General features: G+C 38.0%; 1 protein-coding gene across 4 annotated transcripts in view; it reads left to right on the top strand.

The window, feature by feature from the left end:
* The window catches only part of GAS2L3 (growth arrest specific 2 like 3), a 41,059-nt gene extending 36,953 nt beyond the window's left edge, over positions 1 to 4,106 (top strand). For all 4 annotated transcript variants that reach the window (XM_082739213.1, XM_082739212.1, XM_082739214.1 and 1 more), the window contains one exon: positions 48 to 4,106. In XM_082739213.1, the coding sequence (XP_082595339.1) occupies positions 48 to 1,364 (1,317 nt within the window). In that variant the 3' untranslated portion in view covers positions 1,365 to 4,106. The remainder of the gene's footprint in view (positions 1 to 47) is intronic.
* Positions 4,107 to 20,522: the final 16,416 nt, after the last annotated feature.

Genomic DNA, 20,522 nt, shown 5'->3' with positions numbered 1-20,522 from the left:
GCTTTTTGTTTATTTGTTTGTTTTTTTACTTTCTTTTGGGGGAAAAGATGCTTCATGGAAAACATGTCATGGTCCGTGTTGGTGGAGGCTGGGATACTCTTCAAGGATTTTTGCTTAAATATGATCCCTGTCGAATATTACAATTTGCTACACTAGAACAAAAAATTTTAGCCTTTCAAAAAGGAGTTTTCAATGAAAATGTACCTGATTCGTCTGCCAGGACACCTCAGCCTCCTGAAATGAATCCTTTGTCAGCTGTTAACATGTTTCAGAAACAAAAATCAAAACCTGGCACGCCAGTTGGTATTCCAAGAAGCAAAGAAAAGCAGGTACGTCCACTGGATGGGTTGCTGCCAGCATCTTCCCTGAAAGGAGGGAATCTGGGCTCTGTGTCAGTCCGTTCCAAATTGCCAGATTCTCCAGCATCATCTTCTCATCTTAAGCTCAAATCTTCAAAAGGCATCACAAAGAAACCACAGGCCCCTTCAATCAAAGCAGTAGGTAAAAGCACTTCTTCACCAGCTTCATCCAGAACCACACCTTGTGAATCTCAGTCATTGAGAAAACTTATCTCATCACATGATACTTCTCAGGCCAATCTTGTTATGGCCCAGAAGCCCAGAGATGTGCCTGAGTCTGCACTTGTGCCAAATAAGTCTTCTGGAAAAACTGAACCAAAGCATTTGAAACACACTCTGAAATCTTCCAGGGATAATGCAGAGTCTCCTTCAGCGGCACATTCAGATTCATCGTCAAAGCGTCCAAAGCCACCTATGGCAAATATACATGTAAGGCCTAAACCTTCCCCCTCTCTCCATTCCCCTGCAAAAATAACAAAATCCAGTTCCAAAACTATACCCACAAGTCTAGGAACACGGTCTCAGCCCTCTGATAGAGCCCCACAAGCTGGGGCAATGCCAGCACACAAGCTTAAGTCAGCCTTAAATTTAAACCAGCCACTGTCTGTATCCTCAGTTGTACCTACAAAAACTACAAAAACTGCACAGGAATCAAAAGATAAGAATATGGTTTCAGTTGCCAAAAAGCAGCCTCAGAATAAAAGTCCCTCCCAGAAGATAGGACCCAGCTCCTTGAAGTCCCCTGGCCGTACCCCACTGTCTCTCATGAGTCTTCCCCAGTCCTCTGTCAAGACACAACCTGGATCAAAGTCAGCACAGATGGCCACTAAGAGCCAGTATTCAGCAAAAGGGCCTCCAAAAAGTGGCAAAGCCCCAGCTGCAACCAGGAAACCACCCTCATCTGGTAAGGAAGCAGTTAGTGGAGATAAAAAACCTACCACAAAGAAAAAGGAAGACGATGACCATTATTTTGTTATGACTGGAAGTAAGAAACCTAGAAAATAAGTACAAATGCATCCTTTAAGAAAACAGGAAAAGAAGAGAGTGAAATATGTTAGCATCACATCTTAAAAGTTTTCTCCTGTGGGTGTTTGTCCAAATAGGTTCAGATATTAGGCACAGGAAGGTGAGGGTTGGAGGTTGGGGATGGGTAGAGTGTGCATCAGAATTCACATTTCTGAATTCGCCAGAGGTACCCTTTTGAGGCAGACAGTTGTAAAATCATCAAAATGTTCTTATTAATAATAGACATTGATATGATTTTTAATACATAGCATCTTTGTTAATGTCTGCCCTTTAAGGGAAATGTAGAGCTAAATAACACTACTAGAGTTATAACTATAGTTGTTGAATTTTTGAATATGTATTAAATATGGAGGTTTTATACTGGCTAATAGCAACAGTGGTGCTCTTAATCTTAATATTAGTTATCGCATTTTGATAAAATAGCAACGGTTTGGCACTTGTCTTACAAAAGGCACCTAATTTAATTTTTTGATCAGGATTACCTGATTGAACAATACTAAGTACCAATGGCTGCTGCTGATTAGCTTGACATTACTCTAGGGTTGGTAGAATTCTATTACTTAACATTTTAAGCTTTCCAAATCAGAAGGAATGGTTTTTAACTGGCTTATATTAAAGTTGTTAATATTTTATTATATTTTTGGTAAAAAAAAAACCATTAGATATTGACATATAAACTGAAATTTGGTAAAAAAACAAAAAGAAACCCAAGACTTTTTATATGTTATTTATAAGAATCTATACCTTATATTTTAGATGGATGCTGTGTAATGTGAAAGGGGAAACTGAGTTAGTAACTTTTAGCATATTAAAAATATTTTTACTATAGTTTCCTCTGAGTACAGATATGAATTTTTACATTAAAATAATATTTTATATATCAGAATTATGTGTTAACAATCCTAAAATTAAGGTGTTACTAAAGCATCTTATAGTGATGCTATATAAAAATTCTATCATGTGATTATTATTTTTCTTTAGAGAGCACAATGCCAGTTTTAATTAGACCCTTCCAATTATATTAATTTTCTTTCATAAAATCATGCTGCTTTCAGTTTTTCAATGGCAAGTGGACAGTATAAATGCAGTGTTTTCTGCTCTGTAGGTAGACTCTCCAAAGAACATATCCACATCATGTAATGACTGCATAGGTTCCACTGCTCTAAGATATTTGTAAATAATTTGTTTTTTAAGGGATTATGGCTATTTAAAAAAATCATTAATGTACTTTCAGAAGTTTTGGGGTGTGTTTAATAACTTTATAGTATTATCAGTTATCATAGGTTATTATATTCAATATTGAGGTTTGTGTTTCCCTATTAAGCTAAAATGTGTTTTCTAAAGAAAAACAATGGTTTACACAAATGTGCAATTATAAGATAATCATCTTAAGCTCACTAACATTCTGTAGATTATAAAGCAAGAAAACTTTGTATAAAACGAAGTGATCTTTTGTCTGAGGAATACAGTTAAAATCAGAGATATAGGCAAGCTAGTTTTTGGAATAATTGATACTTCTCTTCTTAAAAGAGACAGTCACCAAATACTTGGTTGAGTTCTGTTGCTCTGGGCATTGAGAGAATATTTACATTTTTGGAAAGTGAAATCAGTGTTCAAGAAGTGCTAGAAGCTTTACATTTTTAGTAATCAGAAATGTTTAATGCATCTTTCAAAGAGAAAAAATTTAATGTTCAAGAAGTTTATTCCCTCATAAGATCAAATAATATTTTGGTATTGGTAACTTCTAGAACTTAAAAAATAATGCTATTCCAACCAACCTATGAAATAAAGTAGATTTTACAGTATTAAACAGTAACTTTTGTATTGAGAATAATCAGGAATAAAAGTATCCCATAGGCATCTGGCATAAATTCCAAGAATTTTTTTTTAGAAAATTGGAAGTTAATTTATAAATGACCCTATTTTTCATCAGTAGGGAATTTCTCCAATTATATTGATGTTGCATGATCCCTTTCAAGATACCTTTGAAGCTTATCCTTCCAAGATAAAGATTTTTAAAAATAAACAACAGTTGAAAAATACTTTCTTCAAATATATTTTGAAGTGCTCTTAAAGACCTTCAAATATATTGTTTTTGATCATTTTCACAATTATTAAAATACAGTGTTGAAGTTGGAAAGAAGTTTTCACTTCTTCTAACTAAGAGTGCAAGATTTTATAAGATTTTTCATGTTTCATATTTAACAAAATGAATTAAGCTTAAATTACTAAAGCAGCTGGTGGAAGAAATAACATGTATTTTCAAAAAACAATGGAGTGAGTTTTTATTTTTCTTTGCCAAAATTTGTGAACATGACTGGTATATCAATTTGATCTTAGGAGGAAAATGAAATGCTGGTTATTTTTAGATTGTTTGGGTTTACAGTGGGCATTTATGTCTTACGTCTTCAAAATATCTTGATGCATTATGTGACCTCTAACTTTCCATGTCACACAGAGTTTACAATTCCTAGTGGACAAGGGAAATTTTTTGAGAAACAGTTACTGTTCCTTCTGCGATCTTTTAATCCTTATCTGATTTAAAAATCTCTTACTTTTTTAAGGCCTTCAGTAACAGGTTGTTTTGATACATTTGTACATCCAGGTTCACATACTGACTCTATTGATATTCAAATGTGTATATATTCTTTTCTTGTGCAGCAGTGTTTGTATCAGATTTTAACTTCTGTTTTCTCAAGTATTAAAACTTAAACATATGCACTAAGTTTTCAGTGTGCTTTTTTGTGTGTTGGAAATGCATTCTGATCACTCGGTTCATGTGAGAAATTGCATATATCAAGCACTCATAATTTGAGAATAGTTTTGATTTTGCTACCTAAACTGCCCTTTTCATACTCGTGGAATTCACTTCACTGCTTCGAGGAAATTGTAAGATTTTGCCATTAAATAGCAGAATTTGTTCCCTAAGTTGCTGTATCTGTTAGAAGTTTGTCTCAATAAGGCTCATACTTAATAATTACCAAGATAATAGAAATAATTATTAGAGTACAGTTATTAGAGTACAGTTCAGTAGATTACACCAGTCTTATGTTCATGGAAGGCTCCTGACAGTAGGAATTTCCAGTGCCTTTGTCTTGATTTCACACTCAGACACAAGTGAAAAGAGTCTTGAAATACTCATGTTTGTATATTCACGATCAGAGCAATTATAAAAAGCAGTTCAATATGTGTTCATTAAGTATTTCCTGAGATATTTCAAAAAAGAAAACAGGAAAACACCACTTGGGCAAAATTCTTATTATATTTTTCTAGCTATTTGTGTGTGTAAAATTTTAAACTTAAATTCATGAGTTTATGAAATTTGGGGGAATATTATGAAAACATTAAAAAACAATTGCCAGTAAATATGAAAATATAAAGAAATGTTTTATTAAATTTAAGCTGCTTTCCTATAAATATACTGATTTTTTTCTTATAGAAAAACACAAGACTTGACCTTGAAGAAATAATACATGCAAAGATTTAGCAGTAAGTTTGTTAACTATAGCACATAGTAATATTGGTATAACCATAAAACAGAATACAAATAGCCACTAAATATGATGTGGACATTAACTTGTCTTTTTTTTTAAAGATTTTATTTATTTATTTGTCAGAAAGAGAGAGAGAGAGAGAGAGAGAGAGAGAGAGAGCACGAACAGAGGGAGCAGCAGGCAGAGGAAGAAGCAGGCTCCTTGCTGGGCAAGGAAGGAGCCAGATGCAGGATTTCATCCCAGGACCCTGGGATCATGACCTGAGCCAAAGGCAGATGCTTAACTGATTGAGCCATCCAGGCGTCCCTACCATGATTTATCTTAAAAGAAGTATGTATGGTGGTGAAGTGGTTTGTTTTTGCAGGACTGCTGTGATACAACATTAATTCAGAATATTTTCTTTATTTTGGGTGTTCAGTCAGGGTTAGCACAAATCTTATTTCACGGGATGTGATATCTAGGTTAATATAATTAATCTCTTGTGGAGAGTCCCTTAGAGTTTCATATAATACATTTTATTTAATGTAACCAACTTTCTTAAGTTGCTTTCGGTAAATTATACTGGAATGAATGAATATAATACACTAATGTTGGGTATGACTGTGGAGGACCTCTAGTGGTCAAATGTGATAGTATTGGGTACTTGTATCTACTCAGATCATCATTTAGTAAAACCTGGAGATAGAATGAAGAAAAAAGTGGTTCTCACATTCAGGAGCCTTGGGTTTACAAAGCACTTTGCAACTCACAGAACGCTTGATTATATTAATAGCCAATCTTCCAGGCATTCCCATATTAGTATTATTATCTTCATGAGACTGTTAACACCATACAGACAGGAATTGCGTCTGTTTTGTTTACCACTGTGTTCCCAAAGCATAAGCCAGTATCTAGCATATAGTAGGCATTCGGTACATGTTTGTTAATAAATTTAGGAGTGAACTCTCTTTTTATAGATGAAGAAACTAAGGCTCAAGAAAACTGACAGTAAATATAAAAATACCTACTAGGAGTGATGGATTGAGCTTAAAGGATAAATTTATTTTTACCTATTTACCCTTCTCTACACATTTGATTTGTTATCTATGTTGATATGATAAGGAAATCAGGACTTAGGTGGCATCTTTTTAAAAAATCCATGGAAATACAACATCCTGCTTTGTTTTATTTCTTCTGAGAAATGTTTTCTTGATTTAATTGTTTTTGGACTTTTCTATAAGTATTCTAAACTTGAATAGATTTAGAGATTAGTATATTTTTATGTCTTTAGTTTATAAAGCTCTTAACTATGTTCAAAGCATTGGATGTAGGACAAAGTGATGAAGTAGAGGTGCTCTATAAATGTTTGCTGGGTGAAGGAATGAAAGAAAATTAAATTTAGTACAAAATAGTAAAATTAGCAATTAAAATCAATTTCCTGGCAGTGCAATGTAAGTAGATATTGGTAAAAGATACCACATTGTAGATGGCCCTAGGGGCTCCATTAAAAACAAAACAAAACAAAAAACTTTTGACTGTCCTCTGAATGAACAGGTTTCATATGCTTCTTCCAGAATGAATAAATAGATCTCTCTCATGCAGCCCTGCAAGTGTGCTACAAAGTCACGCCATGCAGATCTCTCCAATAATTCATTGCCCTGTGCTGGGTGCTCTGGGACCCAATAAGTAGCTGTGGAAGAATAGGCCAACCTGTGGTGTTTATTGGAAGAGGAGGGGAACGTGACATTTTAAATTTTAATCCCAAGCACTGAGTTAAAATGAAGGCAAGTGCCTTTATTTATTTACTTTTAATTCTAGTGTAGTTAACACACAGTGATATATAGCTTCAGGTGTACAATATGGCAATTCAACAATTCTACACATTACTCAGTACTCATCGAGGTCAGTGTACTCTTAATCCCCTTCACCTGTTCCCCACCCCCCTTTATTCACCTCCCCTCTGGTAACCATCTGTTTATTCCTTATAGTTAAGAGTCTGATTTTTGGTTTGTGTCTTTTTTTTCCCTTTGTTTGTTCTTACATCCTATATATGAGTGAAATCATATGGTATTGTCTTTCTCTAGCTGACTTATTTCACTTAGCATTATACTCTCTAGATCTATCCACTTCATTGCAATGGCAAGATTTCATTCCTTTTTATGACTGAATAGTATTCTGTGGTGTATATACCATGTCTTCTATATCCATTCATCTATCAATGGACACTGGATTACATAATTTGGCTACTGTAAATAATGCTGGAGTAAACGCGAGAATGCATGTATCCCTTTGAATTTGTGTTTTTGTATTCTTTGGGTAAACACTCCATAGCATGATTACTGGATAATAGGATAGTCGTATTTTTAATTTTTTGAGGCCTCCATGTTGTTTTCCACAGTGGCTGTACCAGTTCACATTCCCACCAACAGTGCACCAGGGTTCCTATTTCTCCGCATCCTTGGAAGGCAAGTGCCCTTAAACAGCAATATGCAGTAGTTTCCATTTACCTTAGGCATCAGCAAAAATGTTTTTGATGTCCATGAAGTCCCAGGTCTCCTTAGAGGTTAAAAAAAGTCAATACTGAAAATTATAGCCTTTGAGATCAGCAAAGCTCAGAGAACAAGTTAAGCAGAGAGCGTAGTTCGGTGTCTTCAGAGAGGGGAGATGCTATTCCCTTGACTACCCACACCTTCCCTCACTCCAGCCCCTCACCTGGCTCACAGTTAACCTTCATGTCACAGCACAAGCATCACTCACTCAGAAACCCAGACCTTCCAAGCCTGGGTTGGATGTCTCCAGCGTACTTTCTCCCCAACTCACATTTTGTATCATTACATTGCACCAAACACCAATCTCCTGCTTACTTGCCTAAATCCCTGACCAAACCCAGAATAGGAACCCCATATCTCACTTGTTCATAGTTGCATCTCCTGCAATTAGTGCCTGCATTTAGTGCCTAAATGCTGATGGAAGGAGGGAAGGAAATACCCTTTTACTGAGGGAAATAAGCATCAGTGTGTATAAAGGGAACCTCTAGCTTAATGTTGTGGACCCACCTACTGTGAAAGGAGTGTTTTCCAGAGAAAATACCAGGGTAGAATTTGAAGTCTGCAGACATGACCCGCTCATTTTGGAAGAAGAGAGGGAAAGAGGACAGTAATAAGAGGGGCCTTAAACTTACTGATTTCTTTCATTACATTAACCACAGACTGCTACAGTTTCACAGAAGAAAATGTTAGAAACTTCCCTACTTACTAGCCAGGTTTTTGTTTAAAAATATGTATCTTCAAAAAAAAAAAATGTTCAGGGATGTGAGAGAACACTCAGAGTGAACAGAGATTACTGAGGGTCCTGCAGCTAACTACTTCAGGCCTCACACTAACAGATGGGGAAACTCAGGTCAGGGAGTTTGTTGTTGGTAGAGCCCATTAGCTGCACAATTAAGCCAATCCTTTAAGCAGCAGAGTGAAGTCAAATGGCATAGGTAGTTGTCCCTTGGGTGTATGAATTATCCCAGTTCAATGGCCCTTTCAGTGGGTCCTAAATGCATTGGGTCCAGCCCAGCAGATTCTTTGTATTACCTATAATTGTGATTGCTTTCTAAAGCAATCTATGCAGCCACAATGCAGCAAAACATTTATTCATTTGCCAGCTAGCAAACAGTTTTTCTGAGTGCCTACTCTGTGCCGGACACTAAGTTGTATGCTGGGGACACAGTGACAAGACCGGCCACTGTTCTCCAGGAGATGACAGTCTTCATTCAGGTCACTTTAAAAAAAAGTGCGATTTAAAAAAAATTTTTTTATTTTATTATTATTATTTTTTTACTATAGTCCACTTGATTCTTTCCTTGTGATTTATTTCACCCATGGGATAAAATACCTTGATGAAAACATCTTATCTTCTCCTATTGCTTCAGACCAGGAGCCTATAAAAGAAAATGGAAATTTGGTATTTGTACCTGAGCCTTGAGGACAAAGGTCATTTGCCATGAATTGTTACTTGGAAAATAGAGCAGTAAGAATCAAGTCTAGGGGCGCCTGGGTGGCTCAGTGGGTTAAGCCGCTGCCTTCGGCTCAGGTCATGATCTTCGGGTCCTGGGATCGAGTTCCGCATCGGGCTATCTGCTCAGCAGGGAGCCTGCTTCCCTATCTCTCTCTCTCTCTCTCTGCCTGCCTCTCCATCTACTTGTAATTTCTCTCTGTCAAATTAATAAATAAAATCTTAAAAAAAAAAAAAAGAAGTCTGAACAAGGGATTGGAAACAGAAAGAGACCTGAGCTTTTGTTGGGTAAGCCATTACGTAAAATCAAGAAACATACATCTTTAACACAAGGCTGCTTCTCTTCTATAGTATTTCCTTCCTACCATTTCCACTAACCTCCACCTCAAGTCTTAAGTGTACCACAGAACAGAGATGAGCTCTCCACATGGCTGCATGGAGAAGAAGGCTGGTCACCCTCCAGGTACCTCTGTCATGTCTAGAGAGTGCAGTTTAGAGATGCTTCCTGGGATTGGACTTCTCAGTGCCTTGCCCTACCTGATGACAGAAGAAACATGCTCTTGCTGTATATTGCAGAACAATACCTTCTGGGCCTTTGCTGCATCTTGTCTGCTGACCTATAGCTCCACAGAACCCAGAGGCATCCTGTAAAGACCTGGTGTATTGGCCACATATCCAGCAAGTCTGGTCTGTGGTATGCTGGTGTGCACAGGAATAACACAACATTTCACCCTCTCCCAGAACCAAGACCAACAACTATACCCTCTCTTACATCTTCAGTTTCTTTTGCCAGTTTTCCCCCTATTCCTACAAACATGCTATGGTCTCAGATTATGCTTTTTCTCCTCACTCCCTCATCCCCAAGTGGCAACCATGAGTTAGGGTGAGCTGGGCTTTGCTGCAGAAACAAGAAAACACTCGTCTTGGCTTTTAGCAACAAAGGTAATTTTCACTCATGCTAGATGTCCTTCGGGTCATTTGGGGCTCTGCTCATTGTAGTGGTTCAGGGACCCAGGCTCATGGCTTATTTTATTTTATTTTATTTTCAGAAAGGGAGTGAGAAAGAGAAGGGGGAGGGGCAGAGGGAGAGGGAAAGGAAGAATCTCAAGCAGACTCCAAGCCCAATGAGTAGCTGGACATGGGGCTCGATCTCACAACACTGAAATCATGATATGAACCCAAATCAAGAGTTGGATGCTTCACTGACTGGCCCTCCCATGTGCCCCTTGACAAATACTCCAGCAATTACTGTTGAGGGAGAAGGGGGTATGGGAATGGCCAGCCCCTCCTTTCTGAAACTCCTCCTTGGTCCTCCTGACATGATCCTGAATTTTCTCACGATTCTTTGATTCCTCCCTCATCAGTCCCATTGTCTGACTCATGTGCCCTCTCTGCGCTTTCCATGTAGCTAATCCCTAAGGAACATTCTTTGGCCCTCTTCTAACACATATTTTCTCTCTTGCCAATTTCTTTCAAACTGTAATTTCCAGTACCATCTCTGTGTGAATGATTTCCAGATCTGTATTCTTAGCCCTATTTTCCTAAGCCCCAGTTCCATTGTCAGCAGCCACCAGCCTCCTCCCATTACTGCCTGAAAATCTCTTGTCTGAAAAGGAACTTTCTATCTCCACCAAAGCTACTCTTCCTCCAAACTGCCCTCTTTCTGTTGACACCTCTTCCTTTCCCCACACTGAAACTTTCAAATTATTTTACAGTGTGTCTTAGATCTGCTGCCTTCCATTACAGCCCAAATTCCTGGCACTTCTCTCCCAGAGGGCAGAAGCTCTTTGGCCATGTTTTCAGCTTTTCTCCATTGCTCAAGGCTGTACATGGTGCAACTCCAGGGAGCACCATTCCAGGTGAATGGCATGCCCTAGAGTTGTGCAATGCAGTGGCTCTGCAGGCCACACTGTGTCCGTAGTAATCTGCCTACAGCTCAGCTTAATCATGACATACCACTGTTCAAAAACCTTCCTTGGCTTCCTAGTTCAACCTGAATGCCTTGGCTCTACCCCCACAGGTCATGATGGAAGTCACTCTTCCTCTTCTGAACTGACATCTTTCCTATAACAAATAATATTTTCTATCCTGCAATATAGTGATTTAAGAATAGTTTTTCCTCTTATATGCTTGCTAAGTGAGAAATTACTTCTTCCTTGAGGTATTAAATTAATAAGTCAAAATGGTGAAAAAAGTCAAAATGGCTTATTGTGAAAAAAGTCAAAATGGCTTACGTTTTAAAAGAGAATGCATTGGCTCACATACATGGGAATGGCAGAGGTTACACCTATTGTTTCAGGCATAGCTGAATGCAGGGCTCAAGTGAGATTCTTGGGATTCCTTCCCTCTTTCCATCCAGGAAGCTGAAATTACAGCAGGCCTGTCTGGTGGCAGCTGGAGCCAAGGGGGAGATGCGGCTACTGCTAGAGATGCTGCCCAAGGCAGATAGGGAGAAGAAACATTACAGCTTCTTCCTTTTCCTGTTCTCTGGTGCCTCCCTTTGGCTGACCCCAGAGTCCAGGAACTGTAGGGCTCAGATGAGATCAGGGGAAGACAAAGGGGGGGGGGTGGTGTCTCAGAACAAACAGGCAGACCACCAGCACAGGTAACTCACTCAAAGCTAGACAACAGTAGGTGGTGGAGCCTATCTTGAACCGTAGCAGAAGCTCTGAGTCCTCCCTATGCTGCAGCCAGCATGAAAGGGCATTCCAGTTGGAGCATCTGTGTGAGCAAAGGCACAGGGGGAAATTCTAGAACACGTATGGAAATAGCAGGGATTTCCCTTGAGCTTCAATATGGGGTGCTCTCAGAGGAACAGTGGAGGAATAGGATGCCCACTATAAAGCCTTAAGTCTGGCTCAAGAATTTGGCCTTTGTTTGGAAGCAAAGGGTTAGTTTTTGATGGAAAAGAAAGAGTTAAGATAATTTATTTACAGCTATAAAAGCTTCAGAAACAAAGGAAATGCTGGGACTCTCTTCAAACAAAAGCAAGTACAAAGTGAAATAATCTTCAAGAATAAAGATTACAAATGTGGTAGGGTTTCTTTTTCCCTAATTTTTGTATGGTTGCCATCTTTGATACTTATAAGAAAAATTGGGAAGGAGCCCTCATTCATTCAAGTTGAGGACCTGCTGTGAGCTGGGCCTTGCACTGGGATTTTAGAGTAGGCTAACCGGAGTCATTTGTTGGGTTATTCTCATATTTCTCTTCTGAAGTTGCAGGAGCTCAGTCCATTTGGTCTGAAAAGAGATCTGTGGTGTCCAGAAAGTACATAAAGATGGTTGTTCACTTTGTACTTGTTTGTGGTTTTTAAATCTCAAGGTCATAGGCTCTGGCTGGCTTTGAAGTTAAATGGCTTGAGCTCATTTGCAATGATATTGGCAGACTGTGAATAAATGCAGTGTGGACAGGAAAGGAAAATGCCTCTTGGGGAGAAGGAGATTGCATTTTTGTGGGGTGAGATTAAGTTAGTTATTAAGCCCCTTGACATTTCTTTAACCACAAACTGAAGACACTCACTATTTAATAAGTTTATCGTCACCATCTTCAACAACACAGATGCAACAGCTAAATGCCTGATTGTGAGCTGTACAACATAAGGCACATCACCAAGGGGGACATCTTATCATAAAAGCTGAGTTTCTACAGAAAGCTAGCTTTGCAATTTTTAATCAACAGACAGTACATAAAAAAGTATGAATCCCTAGGTGTTTGGAAAATTAAGTTCAATTCCCCTCCCATGACCTAACACTTGCAATTCATTCATTCAGTGTTTATTAAGTACTTTCTATCTTCCATGAATCCAGCAAAGATTGATTGTTTATATGTATTCATCCTTGGATAATGGTGAACAAAATAGTGGGCCCTTTGTGGAGCTTGCAGCTAATGGAAGTACAATGTCCTACAGAATAAAAAATCTGGTGAATATATACATTTTAATATACTTAAAAAATTGTGGGGAACAATCTAGAATTTTTTTTAAAAAAGAAAACAAAACAATCAATCAATCAATCAATCAGTCAAACTAGAATCTTAGATCTTTTAGATTTCAACATTTTCAAAATCGGATAATAGTAAACTTTGGTAAAGACAGGCAGCAACATCAGCCCTCAAACATGGTTAGTGGGAAGGAAGATTAGAGCACTTGCTTTGGAGAGCAAGTTTCTGGTTATTAGTAAAGGTGAAGATGTGCATGCAAGACAGGCTAGCAGTTCTACCTCTACCTGGAAAAACTCAGACATGTGCATAGAGATACAATTATACCACTTGCAGCATGGTTTGAAATGAACAGCCAGAAACAACCAAGATGTCCCATCAAAAGCAGAATGGATAAATAAATTGTGGTGTATCCAAGCAGTGGAATCTTCTGGAGCTGTAAAAATGAATGAACTTGAGCTATAATTATGCATATGACTCAGTCTCACAAATATTATATTTAGCTTTTAAGAAGGCAAGTTGTAGAGTGATAAGGCAACATGATTCCATTTACATAAAGCTTAAACATGAAATATACATGATTTGTGAATTGTTACATATGTAGAAAAAGTATAAAATATGTTTGATAGGGTGACCAACCATCCTGGTTTGCCTGTAATTTTTACTGTTTTATTACTGAAAGTTTCATATTTTGGGACCCACCCACTGGCCCCCAGTTCCAAGCAAATCAAGACAATTGGTTACATCACTTGAAAAAAGTGAAACATCAAGCTTAGAATGGTGGATTCTTTCTTTTTTTAATTATATTTATTTTTATTTTTTAATTTTTTAAAATTTTTTATAAACATATAATATATTTTTATCCCCAGGGGTACAGGTCTGTGAATCGCCAGGTTTACACATGTCACAGCACTCACCATAGCACATACCCTCCCCAATGTCCATAACCCCAACCCCCTTCTCCCAACCCCCCTCCCCCCAGCAACCCTCAGTTTGTTTTGTGAGATTAAGAGTCACTTATGGTTTGTCTCCCTCCCAATCCCATCTTGTTTCATTTATTCTTCTCCTACCCCCTTAACCCCCCATGTTGCATCTCCACTTCCTCATATCAGGGAGATCATATGATGGTTGTCTTTCTCCGCTTGACTTATTTCGCTAAGCATGATACCCTTTAGTTCCATCCACGTCATCGCAAATGGAAAGATTTCATTTCTTTTGATGGCTGCATAGTATTCCATTGTGTATATATACCACATCTTCTTGATCCATTCATCTGTTGATGGACATCTAGGTTCTTTCCATAGTTTGGCTATTGTGGACATTGCTGCTATAAACATTCGGGTGCACGTGCCCCTTTGGATCACTACATTTGTATCTTTAGGGTAAATACCCAGTAGTGCAATTGCTGAGTTACAGGGTAGTTCTATTTTCAACATTTTGAGGAACCACCATGCCATTTTCCAGAGTGGTTGCACCAGCTTGCATTCCCACCAACGGTGTAGGAGGGTTCCCCTTTCTCTGCATCCTCGCCAGCATCTGTCATTTCCTGACTTGTTAATTTTAGCCATTCTGACTGGTGTGAGGTGATATCTCATTGTGGTTTTGACTTGTATTTCCCTGATGCCGAGTGATGTGGAGCATTTTTTCATGTGTCTGTTGGCTATCTGGATGTCTTCTTTGCAGAAATGCCTGTTCATGTCCTCTGCCCATTTCTTGATTGGATTATTTGTTCTTTGGGTGTTGAGTTTGCTAAGTTCTTTATAGATTTTGGACACTAGCCCTTTGTCTGATATGTCGTTTGTAAATATCTTCTCCCATTCTGTCAGTTGTCTTTTGGTTTTGTTAACTGTTTCCTTTGCTGTGCAAAAGCTTTTGATCTTGATGAAATCCCAATAGTTCATTTTTGCCCTTGCTTCCCTTGCCTTTGGTGTTGTTCCTAGGAAGATGTTGCTGTGGCTGAGGTTGCTGCCTGTGTTCTCCTCAAGGATTTGATGGATTCCTTTCTCACATTGAGGTCCTTCATCCTAGAATGGTGGATTCTTTCTTTTTTTTTTTTTTTAAGATTTATTTATTTATTTGACAGGCAGAGATCACAAGTAGGCAGAGAGGCAGGCAGAGAGAGAGGAGCAAGCAGGCTCCCTGCTGAGCAGAGAGCCCGATGTGGGGCTCGATCCCAGGACCCTGGGATCATGACCTGAGCCGAAAGCAGAGGCTTTAACCCAATGAGCCACCCAGGCGCCCTGGTGGATTATTTCTTGATGGAGGAAGAAAATGGGATTGGGTAAAACTACACTGGGTATAATTCAGCTGAATTTGTAATCTCTTTTTTTAAAAATCAGATTATGGGTATGCAAGTGTTTGTTATATTATTCTCCATTTGTATATCTGAAGTATTTCATATTTAAGAAAACCCAAAAAATCTATTGTGGATGCTTTGGTGTGCCACCCAGATTCACCCCTGCCTTCTGGGGCTGGAGCCCTCACTCTTCCGGCTGCCCAGAGTGCTGGCATGTTTATCATCTGACTCCCAGTTGAGGTTTGAAGTTTCCCAAATCCCGATTGCCTTTGTTTGTCTAGAGCACTTCACTTACGGGGGCAGTCTGCCGTCAATGACTGACTAACACTTGGGCATAAGGGTTTATCCCTCTTTCCTTAATTTGGGACCCTTTTGAAAGACAGTCCAGGCCCCAGTGCTCCCTGTGGGATCAACTGAGATGTCAGTAGTGACATCATCACAGTCCAACTACTACTTCCACCCACTTGTGCTTCCTTCCTTTCCCTTCCCTTCCAGGTGCTGATCAGGGAGCATTCCCCAATAAGCAATGATGCATGCAAATCTCCACCTCAGAGTCAATTTCCCTGGGCCGCTTGACCTGCATTAGTGTCCTTCCAGAAAGGGATAGATAGAAAAAGAAAGAGAGACTAAGATCACCATTAAATTGTAAATATAAAGCCCCTGCCTCTGTTTTTTTCTTTAACACCTCCCCCCCCCCGCCTTGTTTCCTATTTTATTTTAAAATCTCAAGCTGACATGCTACACAGAATTTGAGGTGTGGCTGAACAGAGTCTGGCTATAAAAAAGGCCCTCAGTAAATTGATTAATTTTCAATGAACAATAATAAAATGATAAAATTTTTTCTTTTCATAGAGGGATTTTGTGTTAGAGAACATTCTGGCACAGTTTTTTAATTTTTTAATTGCTGTTCTTGTTGTTTTGTTTTTGTTTTTGGCACATGATTTTGTTGTTCCCGCCAAATGAATCATTCGAGGAGGGCAGGTGATTTTTCCATCTGAGCAGAGTTTGTCACTCTGCGAATAAAATAAAGCAGTCTAAAACAATATATAATGAATCACCAAAAAAAAAAATTCACTAACTTGTGTAATGTAGATAATAAATACTCTTAGGATAGAGAGGAGAAGAAAATCAGAGATAATGAATGTGGTCAGGCTTAGAACACAGACATGGAATAAAAGTAAATGGGAAAAAGAATGAGCATCTCAGTGCGGTCCTCTATAAGCTAACCAGATCTTAAAGAAAGGTCAATTGCTTGATCTTGGACCACAACCTAAAAACTGCCAAGGGCACAGGCTGCCTCATCTGTCACCACCATCCCCTCCTAGTCCTGGCTCCTGTAACCCTGCACACTCCAGAAGGACACACACACACATAAACACTCCCTACAGTGGTTCCTAAACTACCTGATTCTATCTCAAGTGTTCCTAGCCAAGTTCCCTGGGGGCAGACACGGTTTGGTACTGCTCTCTAAATTCTGCTGTCAGGAAAGGCCCCTGGAAGCTAGATTTAAATCACAGCACAACCAATTACTGGCTGTGTGAACTTGTTCAGGCACCACACCTCAATTTCCTCAATTATAAAATGAGAATATGGGGTGCCTAGGTGGCTAAGTCGGTTAAGCCTCGGCCTTTGGCTCAGGTCATGGTCCCAGGGTCCTGGGATTGAAACCGACATCCAGCTCCCTGTTCAGCTGGGAGTCTGCTTCTCCCTCTGGGCTGCCTTTGCCTCAGCTTGTACTCATTCTCTCTCTCTCAAATAAATAAGTAAAATCTTTAAAAAAAAATAAAATGATGATTAAGCCAGAAAATGTTTCCAAATCATTGAGTGCAATGCTTGGAAAACATGTATAGGGTTTAATAAATGGCCCATAAGTTGAATTTTAAAAAATTAAAAAATAACAACTCTAAAAAGGTGTAGGAATGAAATACATATTTCAATACTATGCAACTTATTTTAAACTGACTGTGATGTAGGATTAAAATAAATCTAGTGAGGAAAGAAGGGAGAAACAAACCTCACATTCTTCCCAACCCATCTGTAGAAATGTTAAAATTAGAGCATTCTTATGACAGAGAATTGTCATGATAGTTGAACTAAATTGTGTGTGGAGGGGGGAATGGTCAGGTTCTGTTTAATGTAACAATTCCTATGAGAGTAATTAAAATCTGAAGTTCTGTTTCTTTTTTTAGAAGTGATGTCTGCTTGAAATGAGCTCTAATTGTCCCTATTTACACACTGACTGCTGAACGCCCATCTTGCTGCAGACATCTCTGTAATTAGCTCCATTCAGGAACAAAGCAGTGACCATCTTTCAGCTGCTTTCTGGCTTTTGAGCTTAGGAGGCAAAGGAGAGTTTTTGGCAGACTTGCAAAATGGAATTTAAATCTACCACAAAGCAGTCAGTTGCAAGGGTGATAATTGCACAGTTCGTTACAATTGATTTATACAGGCTCCAGGAAAGAATGATCTTCTGGCTAAAATTATCCAATGAATAACAGTAATATGTGAAATTTTCCCTCCTTGGAATTCGAATGGCTGTATTTAGAATAACGCGGTAATGTTGACCTATTTCTGATACAGTGACTAAGCCGGCTGATACTTGGGGGTGTCTCTTAATCATTCTCATAGATAACACCTTTTTGAATATTCACTTTGATCCGCTTCACATTCAGTATTTTGCACTTTTCAGAGAAGCTTTCAAGGAAAAAGAATGTAACTACCTGAATTACACCTTGTAAAAGAATATAGGCAAAAGTTAACATCGGGCTACTGGGCCCACAAAACGTTGAAGTGCCACCAAAATCTTTTACAAAGAGCCTATAGACTGAATTAGCATCCTCTCTCTGCCCGCAACACACACACACAGCACAGACATACACATATACACTCAGAGGAAATGGAAAGTGTGTCACACGGTCACACGTAGATATCTTATTTTGTTTGTTCCAGTCAACCGAGGAGTTTCTTTATCCTGTGAATTTCATCCATCTACACTATTGTGATTGCTGATATATTTGGACTATCTCAGGTATTTTACCCCGAGTTTCTATTTTCAAACTTTTTCTTTTTCTTTTTTCTCCTTTCCTACCTTCTGCTCTCTTTACCCCTTTTGCTTTGTACCAGGTTGTGAACATTCTGGTTTTATTCTTTTAATGGTTACATTAAACATTTGAACACATGAGCAAAAATACAACTCTCAAAGAAACAAGGAATTAGCTATGTTTATTTTCCCTCCTAGCCCCACCCATTGTTATTTTTCATGCTACTAACTAGAATTTTAGGTACCATCTTGTCTCCAAATAAGAAAAAAATAATTATTATTTCTATCTTTCCTGCCAATAACTATTTCTATTTTATAGGCAATAATTGTGCTCCTCACCTTACTTGTGGATTTATTACTTGGGATTTTTCTTCTGTTTTGTTGTTGTTTGGTTGGTTTTGTAATTTTGTCAGGGAAGATCTTTAGATAATAAACTAGTCTTTGCTTGAGAATATCTATTTTTTTTTTCTCTTTAAAATTTTTTTTTAATTATACTTACTTTTGGGAATAAGGAATACTTACTTTCACATGACACAAACTTCAAGTGAGCCAAATGTTTTAATTGGGTATAGAATTCTGGATTGAGTATTGCTTTTCCTTGGCACTTTGCAGACAGACTTCCATTTATTCTGTCATGTTTCTGCTGATTAGAAGTTTTGCATTAGTCTGATTGTCATTCTTTGTAGATTTTCTATGGTGGCTTTTAAGAATTTTCTCTTTTTTGATGTTCTGCAGTTATGCTTCTACAAGGTATTTAAGAGTAGAAGTTTTTTTTAAAAGTTGTCCTGCTTGATATGCCTTGATATACAGTTTTATATACCTTTCACAGACCTTCTTAGTCTGCAGACTTATGTTAGAGCCTTATAGTTTGTCAGGTCTCTTTATTTCACTTTTAATTTCCTGTCACTTCATCTCTCTGTGTTGTATTTTGAATGATATCCTCACTTTTAATCACTGCTTTTTTAACTGAATCCAGTAAACTGTTTTACTTACTTAGGTCAATGACTACTTTTTTATTTTCCAGAATTTTTTTAATTGGTTGTTTTTCATAATTCCTTCACCTTGATTATAACCCCCATCCTTTATCTCTTTCAAGATTTTAAATGTAATTAAAAGTCGCTTCTGTATATTTATTTCTTTGAGTATATACTTTCTTATTTGTTTGGTTTGTTGGCTGTCTTTGTTTGGATCCTTGTTTCATTTGTAAGCTTATAGTCTCAGTTCTCACTCATTACTATGGATGACTCTGTTCCAAACTTTATTTTTAATTGTGACTATATTTTTAAGTTTAAAAATATATATAATTTTAATATTTTGGGGTTAGAAAGGAAAGATTCCATATACTCTTACTTCTCTATGTGACTGGAAATCAATTAATTTGAAATCAATTAATTTTTAATTAAAAATCAAAGAGTATAAGAAAAGATAGAGCTGAAAAATGTATAAAATGCATTTGGGTAGAGTTAAATAGGATACAATGAAAAAAACTATAGACAAATTATAACTATAAGACATTTCTATATAAACCTGAGGTTCTGTCTGTGTTGGATATGTGTATTTAATTGCAATATTTCTCCAAAGATAGATAATTAAGAATTATGAAGTCACTTATTTATATTTTGAATTCAACAATTATTGAATTCCTTGGCCCAGAAGTGTAGTAAGTGTAGTTATACAGAGGCCAGTAAGTCTTAGTTTTGCATCTGTAAATGGGGATCATAGTATATACCATGCAAAGCAGTTATAAAGAGTGGAGATGAAGATGATAAAGTTCCTAGGGGAGTATCTGGTAACATGGTAGGCAACTAATAAATTGGAGCTTTCCATACTGCTATTATCATCGACGGACGCTGTCATCATGGAGATCATGTTGATTTGGGAAAACAAACAGGTAAAGAAATACTTAAATACACAAAGTCTTATGAAACGTAAAGAAGGGACCAATCAACTGTGCGTAGGATGGCTAGGAGACCTGTGAGGAGAAGACACATGAACTGGGTCTTGAAGATTGTGCAGGTGTTTGCCAGGGAGAAATATTGGAAAAAGTGGCAAACCATGCAAACTTGAAACAACCCATTATATTCTGGGAACTGAAAACACTCGATACAAGTGGAGGACACAGGTGAGCAGAGCTAGAGGAGATACATTTGGAGAGGTGGGCAGAGGCCAACAAGAGAGGGAAGGGCATCTCAGTTACAAGCTGTAACGATCTGGAAAAGAGATGACCCCAGTTTAACAAAGACGGTAGGAGGGAAGAGATGGGAACAGATTTTGAAAAATAGGAGAACACACGTGCAGGACTTGGCAACTGATAGAATGTGGAAATTCAAATGCTAGGAAGGCCACTTACCAGCTGTGGGACCTGCATAAGTTATTTTACCCTCTGGGC

Source organism: Mustela nivalis (assembly GCF_964662115.1).
Source record: "Mustela nivalis genome assembly, chromosome: 7".
NCBI lineage: Eukaryota > Metazoa > Chordata > Mammalia > Carnivora > Mustelidae > Mustela > Mustela nivalis.
Note: the sequence above shows the minus strand (reverse complement) of the source record. Positions and strands in the feature narration are given on the sequence as shown.